This window comes from Montipora foliosa, chromosome 4 (genome assembly GCF_036669935.1).
Source record: "Montipora foliosa isolate CH-2021 chromosome 4, ASM3666993v2, whole genome shotgun sequence".
Taxonomy (NCBI): domain Eukaryota; kingdom Metazoa; phylum Cnidaria; class Anthozoa; order Scleractinia; family Acroporidae; genus Montipora; species Montipora foliosa.
Genome location: NC_090872.1, coordinates 46035081 through 46047580, shown reverse-complemented (window position 1 = coordinate 46047580; position 12500 = coordinate 46035081). Strand labels below are relative to the sequence as shown.

Genomic DNA, 12500 nt, shown 5'->3' with positions numbered 1-12500 from the left:
CTACTACCAGTTGGTGACTTGCATCATGGTCACAGCAACTCCAAGTCAACAATAGCAGTCAATGCACGTTAAGACATGGAGTCTTTTATTTCTATTTTCTCTGTGAAAAGTCAATCCCAAATGTTATTGATGTAACATTTCATGGCAAAGCATCCCAAACAAACACCCATGCAGGAAAAAATGTCCGTGCAAGGAGCAACCTGAAGCCTTGAGCAAATCTCAAGTAAAAACATTTATTATTTCACTGATCTCAGTTGCTTCCTGTTATTTGTGTGTTTTTGTGCACTTTATATCATGTAGTCAGTATCAAATCATACCCAGTGTTAAAGTACAAATGACTAATTCAACTACTTGTTTGATTTGGCCTGGTCTTCATTTTTATCCCTAAAAACTGTTAATTATCCCATCAACAGCTGTGAGCCCCAGTATGCCTCTGCAGTCAGCAGAACAAAGTGTTTGGAAAGACAACATCAAGTCATGTGCAGTTGCATCGCCATATTATACCTGCATGCAGGTATCTCAAGGTTCATGGAATTAGAGGGAAATCAAAAGTGCATTGTTTGAGAAACCTGGCATCAACTTTAGTAGAACAAGAGGTTGTTAAAATAGAGAATGATATGAAGGTGCTGACAGGCGATGACAGTAAGTTGTCCAGTGATCGAAATTTGCTTGATGAAATTAGGGCTTGGGAGGAGTCAAATAAACAGAATAAAGAAAATAAGTCTATCAATTAATTGAGGTTTCGTATTTTCATATCATTGCATTCTCCAAATAAATATCAAATTTCATACCGCTCTCTTTGCAGAGGCAATACAAGTATGGAGATGCAAACCTCAATTATCTCAAGGACATCTAGGAGGAAAAGACGGTAGTAATGCATGCACTCTGATAGCAATTATCTTGGGTAGAATGTTTTGTTTAAGTGAATCAGAATTGACCATTCCTAATCAGAACAGTAATCCTCTGAAAAATTCTTGGGTTCATGCTTTAGCAAATGCTATTGTTGATGGTAACTTAGTATATCACAAGAATAGTTTGAGCCAACAACTTTCACGTGTTGTTACTTAGATGTTGAAACAGCTTGTACACTTGTTCAGAAAGAGTTAAAAGTTGCTACAATTAATGAACCTCTTCCTGTTTGGTTTCATGATTCAGGTGATTCACCATTAGCAACAATTGATTATCAACTCTTTCTGTTTTCATTTAAAGAAGGGAAGCATTGTTCAATATTGACATCAAATGGTAAATCAATTGTTATTTTAAGTGAGGGAAAGGGTAAACTTGTCCTTGTAGATACCCATTATGATATTTTGACTAGTAGTAGCTCAAAGTTTGTGTTAGGAAATGCAAAGGGAGTATCAGAGTTTATAAGAAAAGATGCATGTCAGTTCACAAAGAAATTAAGGTATGGTGTATTAACAATGATTGAATTTTTATCATAGTATGAGATGGCATTCATCTTTTAAACCCAGCCCAGCCTTGAGGTTTACAGTTTTAGCATCTTAAGTCTTTCACATGCATTCAATTATTTTGTTCTTTAAAGTGATTTTAAACCAGGCACTTCATCACTAGTGCTGATCACTTCTGTCCTTTTTTTGCGACATTTTGAAGAAGGAACTATGCCTAAAACACATCCACAACAAGACACCCGCTAAAACTTCTTAATCTGTGTAGGAAGATTGTTTGATTCGTTAATTTCAAGGTGTTAAGAATGGTAGATGCTAAGACAGTTCCTCTAAGAAAAATGTTCTGGTTATAGTTTAGCAAAAACACTCCTGGTGACTGAAACACAGTTATTAAATTGTTTTGGTTTGTTGAAGTTTACTATTCAAATTTAAAGAGAACTTAGGATGTAAGGCCTTATATATGGTACATCACACACCCTAGCTACTCAATCTGAGATAATTTGTAAGTGTAGTTTATAGTTAAACTTATTTGAGTGCATTATATTGTTGCTACGTAACGTACAAAGGTTATTATGATAAATTATTTTGGCATCTTGCATTGACTGGTTAACAAAAGTGTAAAAGGTTAAAGCTGGCATGTATAAATTAACATACCAATGTATATGTATATAAAGCTGGCATGCATGTACAGTTGTATAATAACACATCAATGTATATGTTACGTGATTGATATATTAAAGACAGTTTGTATTCCAGCAAGTCTTGTATTCATCATCACAAATATATTGTCACTGACCAAGAACTTTTAACTTAAACTCTAAGAACCATATACCACAAAATTTAAGTTGTCAAAATCCCAAGTATAGACTGGGCAATTCCCAGATTTTCAAGGCAAGTCTCAAACAGTTGAATTCCCAATATTGGAACATTTTCCAATATTGGGAATAATAAATTCCCACATTGGAAATAGTAAATTCCCAAGTTGCAAGTCTGGGAATTGTCTCACTTTCACAAATTTGGGATTTTCTTGGGAATTCTCCAAATACCCTGTAAAGTTCCCAAAATGGGAAATGGTTTTTTTTCCTGTGTAGAGTACACAAGCTGGGGCATTGCTTCATTTAATGTGTAAACGCGCACCAAAGATTTTCATCTTTTATTTCATGCCATTTTTGAAGTCCTGCGCGTCGCATGTCAAGCTCTGAGGAGGAAGATTTTTCTGATGACACTCTTGCCGATATTTTTGGCAAAAGTGAAGATGAATATGATTTTGCTGGTTTCAATTTTACCCTGCCAGATGACATTAAGGTTACTTCCCACCTTCGCAGGTGCCCTTCGCCAAAAACATTGTACGCGCGCCAGTTTAAATAAAACCCCAACAAACTATATATCATTAGAAAGCTTAATAAATGTACTTGACGAAAAAAATACAATTTTACCGAAGTTTTCTTTCAGAAAGTGTCACAGGCCGGTAAGGCGTGAAACGACCGAGGGTTCTTCTATTGAATTTATCGGCTATCGGATTCCAAAGTACAAGCAAAATGGCTGCACAGTCTTATTCACAAGGCATCAATGAACAAAAGTGTGTCGGGCTTTTTCGATATTCTGATTGGTTGTCTAGATATCCACATCTAAAGTTGGAGTAGCTAAAAATGTGTGAGACGTGTTGCGTAAATGGACGCCATGCAAAAAATGTGTTAAACATCAAAATTTCCCGACACACTTTTGTTTGTCATTATATATGGAATGTTCTGGCGAAATTTCACGACAATCCACCAAATCTGCATACCCTATAAATTCGGTCAAAGTGGATGTATTCCTCTCAAAATCATATGCGAGATTTTCGCTTGTAAAGGTTCGTAAGCAACTCGCGCCACGCCTGGAGATTATCTCGCCTGATCAAACAGCAAACCAATGGAACGACAGGACCTCCTACCGCCTGTGACAATAAATGAAGATTTCCCGGGAAAAGCATCGCATTGCCACACGTTTTTTATATCGCTCAGTCGAGTGGAATTCAGGACGTCGACACAATTACAATGGGCAAAGACACTAAAGGCAAAGGCAAAACCCATGCCAAAAAGGTCAAAGGCGGAAAACGTGCCGCTGAAAAACAAGAGGCGACTAGTAACGAATCGACAGTCAGCTCAAGTGCTCCAGTAGGGCCGTTGGTATCGCATTTTTCTTTTTCTTCATCGCTTCCACCAGATTCCGACGAAGAATCTTGTCCACAAACTGCACCGGCGTTGACTTTGATTTTTAAGGTGCTTGCTCCAAGGATTTTCGCCGGCTCCGGGTCTTCAGGAGATGCCGAGATTGTCGAAGGTTTTTGGCCAAACCAAGAGCCTTTGTCGCTTTCGGCGAGGTTCTTTTTCTTTCTTTGGCAAAATGGAGATATTTCTTTCTTCTTTGGGCCGGTTTTTTTTTTCTTTCTTTACCCAAGGACTTTTTTCTGCTTTTGATTTTTCCATACGAGTTATTAGAGCTTCCACGTGGGAATTTTGTCAAGTACGTGATGTAAATAAAAATATGCGAATAACATGAATACGAGCGTGAGCTTTTGCCGTGAAAATTTCCCCAAGAGGTCTCGCCTGTTGACAAGATTATGACACCTTCATAGTTTATTAACTTTGTTTGAAAATACGTTTTTTCTAAATAACTCGGCCGCTTTTTGAAATTTTTAACATTTTCCTTTTTTAAACGCTAGATACAATGACTGACCTAACTTTTGTCAAATAAAAAAAAAAAGATTTTTTCGGCCTCTGAAGATGGGAAGTAACCTTAACTGGGAAACTGACGATGATCGAACAAAGCCTTGAAGATTTTACTACGAGAATCCTCGCAAGGTATTTTGTTACGACAGTGTTGGGTCTAACAATAAATGAATTACCTCGAGAAGCAACCTGTGGATATTTTCCAGGTCTTTATCAGCAAGGAACGTTGAGAAAAAATTGCTCCCTGGACATACGAAAGGTCTCAAGTAAAGAAGGCTTCGGAACCAGACAAGAACAAAGCACCATTTTAACCCATTACAGATATTGCAAAATTAAAAGCCTACTTTGGAATCCTTGTAACTGTGAATCAAAACATTGACCTTCCCCCTTACAAACATTACTTTCATCAAGACAGGTAAAAATGGCTTGTCCTTACACCTGGATTTCAGAAGGTATTCTCACAAAAAAGATTTCACATCTGAACATGTACATTATCTTTTGTGATACCTGTTCTTTGAATGACGATGAACATAATCGTAACAAACTTGCCAAAGTGAAGCCCTTCCTATAGCACTTGCATGCTGCATTTAAAGACAATTTTAATTGTGGCAAAATATCACTGTTGATGAAACTATGATTCTCCATAAGGGTAAACTTTCAATCAAACAGCAGATATTGCGGAAGCCAGTGCGCTGGGGTATCAAGTTATTTCCTTTGTTCGATTCTGAAACAACATATGTTTTAAGATTTGAAGTTTACTTAGGAAAGGCAAGGGACAATGAGGATACTTCAGCCATAGGAAATGGGGGAGTTGTTGCAAGATTAACAAATGACTTTCATCACAAAGGACATTGTTTACTTGTTGACAACTGGTATAGCAGTCTTGCACTGTGCATTTTCCTGAGGTCAAGAGGGATTTACTTATGTGGTACAACTAAAGCAACTGCAGAGGGTACCTGGCCGAGTTGAAGGCATTCCGGGTACCAGCACAAAATCGAGGTGCATCTTTATTCAGAGTCTATGAGGGGGTTGTAGCTTTTGCTTGGGAAGACAGTAAGCCAGTCCCCTTTCTATCCATAGCACATCATCCAGATGAAGTTGCAACCGCTCAGTGCGAACAAAAGGAGTAGCATAGTGGACAATATTCTGAGAAAGAGGTGCAGTCACACAAGATTTTAGTAGATTACAATGCCACTATGGGAGCAGTGGACACTAATACAGTTCGCAAGAGCAGAAAACAACTTCACTGGTACATGCATCTAGAGGGTCACTTCAAAGAGCATCTTCCCGAACATCGGAGAAAGAGATATTTCACAGCTTTTAGAGAGGATCTGATTGAGGAATTGGTCGAAAACTGGAGGACAGAAAAAGCAAGAAAAGGGAGAAAGAGGAAGGAAACACCATTTTGCCTAGAAAATGTTGGTGAACACTTTCCAGTCAAAGGCGTGGAAGCGACCACACCTGCCAAGCCTGTAGGGAAAAATGTCACCGATTCATGGCAAATTCCACAGATGTCCCAATGGCATAAGTACCCCTTAAATTGACAAAAACAACATTCAAATGTGAAGTTTGTATTGTTAATTTATGCATTTCAAGAGACAACAACTGCTTTCAAGCATGGCACACTCAAACTGAATACAAGTGGGTGGCAGCTTGTCCAGTTAAAGATCAGATACAGTAACTAATAGTACAGGCACCTGCAGAATCTGTTGAAAAAGCTTCCTTGGACAATTTGTATCTTTTGAGAAACTTTAGTGAGTGCTGTGAACTAGCAGGGCTGTCACTAATTCTTGATGTAGGAGAGGAAATCCAAAAAAATAGCCGGGATTTGAGTTGCTGTAGTGAGGCCAACATGCTGGTTTTATATCAAGGTAGCCGGGGATATACCTCAAAATACAAGGGGGAAATCCCTGTCCCCTGGCCCTTTAACGACAGCCCTGACCAGTTTTGCCTTTTATAGTCTGGCACTATCGGCGTGCTTTTGACTGCATTTACTGGAATAAATCCTTTAAAGGCCTAACACAAGAAAATGTGTTGGCAAAGTCTTAAGTTGTTTAAGCTCAGTATTTGAAATGTGTTATCTTAAAAAAAGTATGCTAAAATCAACCATTCGAGACCCATAACATTCAGTGAAGAAAACAAGGTTGTTTGGTTACAGCTTTAAATTATGGGTTAACCAGATTTTCTTACATTGACGATTTTCAAGACCTTAATCAAAATAGGAGTTAGAGCTTGACATTTTTCACTTTTAGAAAGGAAATTTCTTCCTCTTTCAAAATCATAGGGGATTACTTTATATAATTTTCATTCCTTCTTAGTGAAAATTGCAAGTGAAACAATCCTCTTCATTTTTTATAATTCTTGCTAGAATTTAGCTCTTTGAGGACATTTTTTTTTGCTAAAATGAGATGGTGAAAGGGTTAATACATAGAACTACAGGTGAAGAAAAATTGATTGTCCCTCAAATGCATGGCGCAAATTTACCAATGGACAACAAATACCAGACATACTTCGAAATGAAATACAATGCACTCTGTTGCGCCCACTGAATATAATTCCTTCGTTTTTAACTTTTCTGGAAATAGGGCGGGCTTTGCCATCAGTAAAGCCCCAATACTGATTAAGTGGAGCACCCTTCCTGTGTACTGCATTAGCCAACAATGTGGGGTCAAGCCATACGAGATCTAGGAAGTCAGATTGATTGAACTGATTGAACGATGTGCACAGATCAACTTACAAAATTGTTTAAGACCAAATTTTATTAGCATGGCTTCAACCATCTTAGAAATCAAAGACATGTTACAAATCATGTAAAAATTATCGACTTCACTCCCTCCATTTGTGCAATTTTCATTACCATGTCAAAATCATGCTCAGCTCAGGTTCAGCTCTGCCAAAGATAGGTACAGTTGACTCCTGATAACTGTAACCTTGCACTAACTCGAACCAAAATCAATTTCCCCCGGCTTTCCATCGCACATTTGTGACCTCTCATGGGAAAACGTACATTAATGCTTTTCCGTTGAACGGCTTAAAGCGCTGGCAAAGCGTTGGATACCCGTTGGGTCCCCGTTGGAAGTGTTGCAAAAAGCATTGGAGGTGTTGGAAAACCCGTTGGAGGTGTTGAGAAAAGCCGTAGAAATAATGTGCCGAGCCGTTGAAAAACCTGTTGGGAAAGTTCACGCAGGCCGTTCTAGGTGTTGAGAGTAAACAATCATTCATACGTTTGTCATAGGAAAACATCAAACAAGTAACTAAATGTTTGTCTTTACAATTGTAGCTGCAATTTAATACTGTCTAAGTCACTCTTTGTTGATCGATAGAGTTATGTTCGACGAAACAAAATAATAATCATAATGTGACATGTCATTTTCCAGTGGTGTCATCGATCTCTTTGCAGCGATGGAACACCACATTTATTTGCTACTTCGCAGAGACGAATTAGTGGATTTCTTTGCTCCTTCCATCCCAAATCATAAAAATAATTATTATGTTAACTGAAACGAAGTCATCAATATCACCTTTCTTCTGTTCGATCTAAGTCAAATTTGCAGTAACCAAAGCACGAACGGTATAATTTATTATTATTCAGAAATTTAGACAAGCGTCAAGTCTGCGGAACAAAACCTCAAAAGGTAGACTCAAAAAGCGTTGTTTACCTCATAAACCACTGCATAGAAATCTGCATGATCCTCACTACATTACGTTTTTGTATTTATTTGCTTTGAAAGTGTAAATAGTACCGTTAGCAAAGTAGAAGAGTAAGGGATGTCACACAATTTGCATGCGCTCGTGTTGTCAAGGTAACCAGGTGGAAATCTGCAACTTGTTTCAGTTCATTATCCTGTCACACAAACCATGGCTGAATGCGATAGTGCAGAGCTGTTCACGAGTGAAATTGAGAAGATGGAGTTGAAAGTGAAAAACTTTGCTCTCATGGCAAAAAAGGAAGTCCCTGTTCTCTGCAATTTTCCGAGGCACTTATTGAGAATTTGCTCAATTGCATGGAACTATTACATGGCGAACTTGACTTGGTCATTCTGGCCAACATCCAAGCATTTACTTACGTGGAAGTTTCAGGAGAAAAACGAAAGGGAAGTCATCGCAGTGCTTTTACTTTTCAGGCCAGATCAATTTGCAAAGAAATGTTTCTTGGGTTGTATGGAATCAGCTATTCTCAATTTCGCCGGCTAAAAGACCACTATGAAGACAATGGAATATCGCTTAGAGTTCATGGAAATCACAGATGACTTCCACCCAACACCACATCACAAACGGTCAATGAAGAGGTGAAAAACTTTTTGACAAATTACGTCAAAGAAATTGCAGTTCTTCTCCCAGGCAGGATTCCGCGTTTTAAAAATGAAGACATCAAGCGTTTGTCGTCCAGCAAAAGCAAAATGTCTGTTTGGCGCCAATTCAAGAAAACATGTGAAGAGAGTGGAAGGGATGCAGTCTGCTACACAAAGTTTATTGATCTGTGGGAGCAGTTTCATCCAAACGTTGTTGTGGCAAAACCTATGTCTGACCTTTGCTTAACATGTCAACAAAACACTTCCAAATTAGTGAGATCGGCCAACCTACCAGACAGGGAAAAGTCTGCATGCGTCCAGGCTGAGCAACAACATCTGAACTGTGTTCAAATGGAAAGAGAGTTTTACAGGAAGGTCTGCCTCAAAGATGGAGCCAGTTTCAAGACGCTTGAAAATGAAATAGATTTAGACATACCACGCGAGGCCTGTTCTGTTGACATGACCATGCATTATTCGTTTGACTTTGTTCAACAGATTCATATTCTTAGCAATCCAATGCAGCCAGGGCTGATTTCTTTCAAGACCCCTCGCAAATGCGGAATTTTTGGTGTCATGTGCGAGGCGGTTCCAAGACAAGTTAATTATCTTATTGACGAGGCAAGTGACGTTGGTAAAGGAGCGAACACAACGATCAGTTATGTTCATCACTTTTTCCAAAACCACGGACTTGGCGAAACGCATGTTCACCTCCATGCAGACAATTGTTCGGAACAGAACAAAAGCAATTACTTAATCTGGTACTTAGCGTGGAGGACAATTTTGCAGCTGCACGTATCAATCAACTATTCCTTCCTTATTGCGGGTCATACAAAGTTTGGTCCGGATCGCTGCTTTGGAATGATTAAAAAAGCTTACAAAGTTAATTTTGTGTCCTCTTTGTACGAGTTTGCAGACATGATAGAGGCTTTAAGCGCTAACGGTGTCAATAAAGCACACTTATTAAATTCAAGATGAATGCTAAGTGCCGGACAAAAAGATTTGAATGTGCTGCTCGAGAGGGGTCGAGAGAACTAAGCTCTTATTTTAACACTAAGTGTAGGTTCGTATGGTAAAATCAAGTGAGTTAATGGCTCCAAGAATGACATTAGAAACCCGGCTTACCTTCGCTTGACAATGTTTTGGTACTTGATTTTTTCCTGTTTGTCCATCTTTAAACGTGTACTTATTTCTTGTGCTTCTAGTGTTGCTTGTGTCATTTATACTTATGGAAATGTAAGGCTCAGTTTGTAAAAAGTACCAAGAATAAAGCGTAATCCATTTTGCACATAACAAATTTTTGTGTTCTTTTTTTGAAGTACTGGTCACGCGTGACATAAAGTGATGCAACATGACATAAGTTGAGCATTGACTCTTGTCGCCGCGGAAGCGGGTGCCGCCATTAAACGTAACGTTGTGAGGTTTCATGCAACCGTAGAACACAAGTGTTCAAAAGGGAAATTTTTATGTTATCTCATTAAGAATTTTAGCAAATAAATATATCTTAACGGGACACCGAAAAAGACCAAGCAATGAATTTGTTTCGTAACATTTCTCCGCGTGCACAAAGGGCATACCATATGTAAATTTCACTCGCAATAATTATTATTAAGAGAACACTGTCACTGACAGAATTCGTTAGTATTTGTAGTCTGAGTACCTTTAACATAACTTTTATCAAGCTGCTATCGTTGAAAAACTCACAAGATGGATATGTTACGTGTTGCGCGTGTTACTAACAACAATGTGTAAAGGATTAATAATTGTGAAAGTGAATGAATAGTTTATGTTGGAGTCGTAATCTAAAACAATCTAATGTTCACACAGACATTTTAATGGGCGAATAAAGGAAAGAAAACCTATTTTCCGTGAAACAATTACAATAAAAAAATAAAGTGAACGCTGATTCGAACCTTGGTAAGTTAACATTGTCGAGATCGCAGTGTAAACTCGTGCTTTGTTTGATATAGAAAAATCTTGAATGTATTCCGCGTTGAAAGCACTAAAAAGTCGTTGGAAAGCATAGGTGTTGGAAAAATTGACAACCCGTACTGAATTTTATGACGACGTTGGATTGTGTTGAAGAAAGCGTTGGTGGCAGCGTTGGAAGTGTTGGAAAAGCTGTTGGTGACCCGTTGGAGACCCGTTGGCAACCCATTGGAAAAGCGTTGGAAAAGTGTTGGGATTTTCCTGTGAGAGGTCACATTTACTGCAATTTTACCCTCAATAAATCAAAGCAATTTTCGTTTCCCTTCAGATCATTCTCTGCATATTTTAACTTTGATAACTCGAACAGTATCTTGCAATATGTGATAAATCAAAGCAAACACTGTACTGTAGTCCAAAACACGTCATTTTTTTGAAGCAGCCATGTAATCTTTGTCCTTTTTTGCATTACACAAAACGTGTCAGTCCAGCTCAGGTTTCACAGGGCACATCTACCGGTAACAACAGTGTGTGTTTTCATAGAGTTGTTGCTTAACTCCCCAACTCCCAATAACTCGTGCCTTCTTCCCTTAAAGGTTCAAGTTATTGGGAGTCGACTGTACAAGATCACACCATCGATTGGGATAACTATGCCTGTGAAACAAGATCATTAGAGCTTTCACCTCTGGATACAAAAACCCTTAGGTGGTGTAAATGGTGGTATTTCCAACGCACCAGGCAGGATAGAAATATCCTGTTTTTGAAACCTGAAAAGACATTTGAATTTCACAGTGGTTGAAAATTACATCACAGAACAGACAATAAAACAATGCAATTATGTTTATTAAAAATCATACACTTTGGTGATGGACTTAAATCGCTTGAGCTGATTTCCAAATCATACTGAGAACACGACTGAGAACATGATGGTGGTGGTGGTGATGAAAAATGTAGAAGTACCTTTGTTCAATATTTTATCAACTTATTATTGTTATCATTTAGAACCTTGTAGTAACCCTGGTGAAAACATCAGTTTCAAGATCTGTGTTAAATTTAATTTAACGAAATACAAATGGAAGAGAAAACGTTCATCTCCTGGCCAAAAAATATACGAGAAGAGAAAAAGGTTAATTGTTTAACGGAAAATATTGTAAATTAATACATATTCAGTGTCTGGGATTAGGGGCACCCTAGTGGCAGTGGCTACTAGAGTTACCTATGGAAGGATAAAAAGACCTCTTTTGTTGAAAGTAATGAGGGCAAAACCATCCACCGCAAAAATAACACTACATAAACATCTGCTTGCATTCCATTTCACCAGCATCCTCAAGGTTTAGACCTGGGCCAAGCCTGTGTGGCTCTGCAAAACAACCAAATGCATCTAACACAAGCAAATCAAGATTGCCATCACTGCTTTCAAAGCTACTATTACTCTCACTATCATCCACAGGCACGATATCCAAAAGAGCTCTTACCCAGGTAAAGAGAGTTCCTCACTGACTGTGTCAAAGAAATACAAATTTAACGCAAGAGCATCTACCTTGGGTTTATCCTTTGTGTAGCCCCCACCACCAGCTGCAAACAATTATAAAAATAAGGGAAAATATGACAGCAGCTGAGGAAATAAGAATTCTTAAAGTGGGGGGTAAATTAACCTGTAAACTGTGGTGTTCCTTTGGGTGGCACATGGAAGAAACAATGGTTTCCATCAAGAAATGGATGTGTACCCGTAATCTCTATTGATACAGGAAAGGTGCTTGATATCAAAACCCTTGAACATTTAAACAAGAACAGTAAAGAATATAAGAGGCGGTAAGCAGACCACACCACATGAAAATAAGGCCAACAGAACAAGTTGCTATAAACAGGGCCCTGGACTTCCCTTGGAAGAGTACGTAAGAGTAAGTGACAGCAGGTTGCTGGAAACGTGTTTGCATGGTAAAAGCTCAAAACCAGCACAAGGCTTTTAATGGTATGGTATGACATTGCACCCCTAAAGAGCGTTGGGCGAGATAGTCTTGAAATAGGCTTACACAATGCCGTTGCTCACTTCAATGTTAGCAGTTCTGTTGTTTTGAAGCTTTTTGGGGCTCTTGGTATTCCTCAGGGAAAGCTTCCTGAAACTGAGTGCAAACAGAAGGATCAAGTGCCTGTTCAAGTATCTCAGA

The 12500-nt window shown here is 38.6% G+C and overlaps 1 protein-coding gene and 1 long non-coding RNA gene across 4 annotated transcripts in view; one reads left to right on the top strand and one right to left on the bottom strand.

The window, feature by feature from the left end:
- Positions 1–8517: 8517 nt before the first annotated feature.
- LOC138001444 (uncharacterized) lies at positions 8518–9384 on the top strand. Its single transcript, XM_068848069.1, has one exon. The coding sequence runs from the start codon at positions 8518–8520 to the stop codon at positions 9382–9384; it is 867 nt and encodes a 288-aa protein (XP_068704170.1).
- Positions 9385–11189: 1805 nt separating this feature from the next.
- The window catches only part of LOC137999291 (uncharacterized), a 49857-nt gene continuing 48546 nt past the window's right edge, over positions 11190–12500 (bottom strand). Inside the window, exons 4-6 of one of the 3 annotated variants that reach the window (XR_011122948.1) lie at positions 12366–12455; positions 11808–11907; positions 11190–11692 (exon numbers count right to left, since the gene is read on the bottom strand). This is a non-coding gene — a long non-coding RNA (uncharacterized lncRNA). The remainder of the gene's footprint in view (positions 11693–11807; positions 11908–12365; positions 12456–12500) is intronic. The other 2 variants (XR_011122946.1, XR_011122947.1) reach the window with 2 other exon arrangements.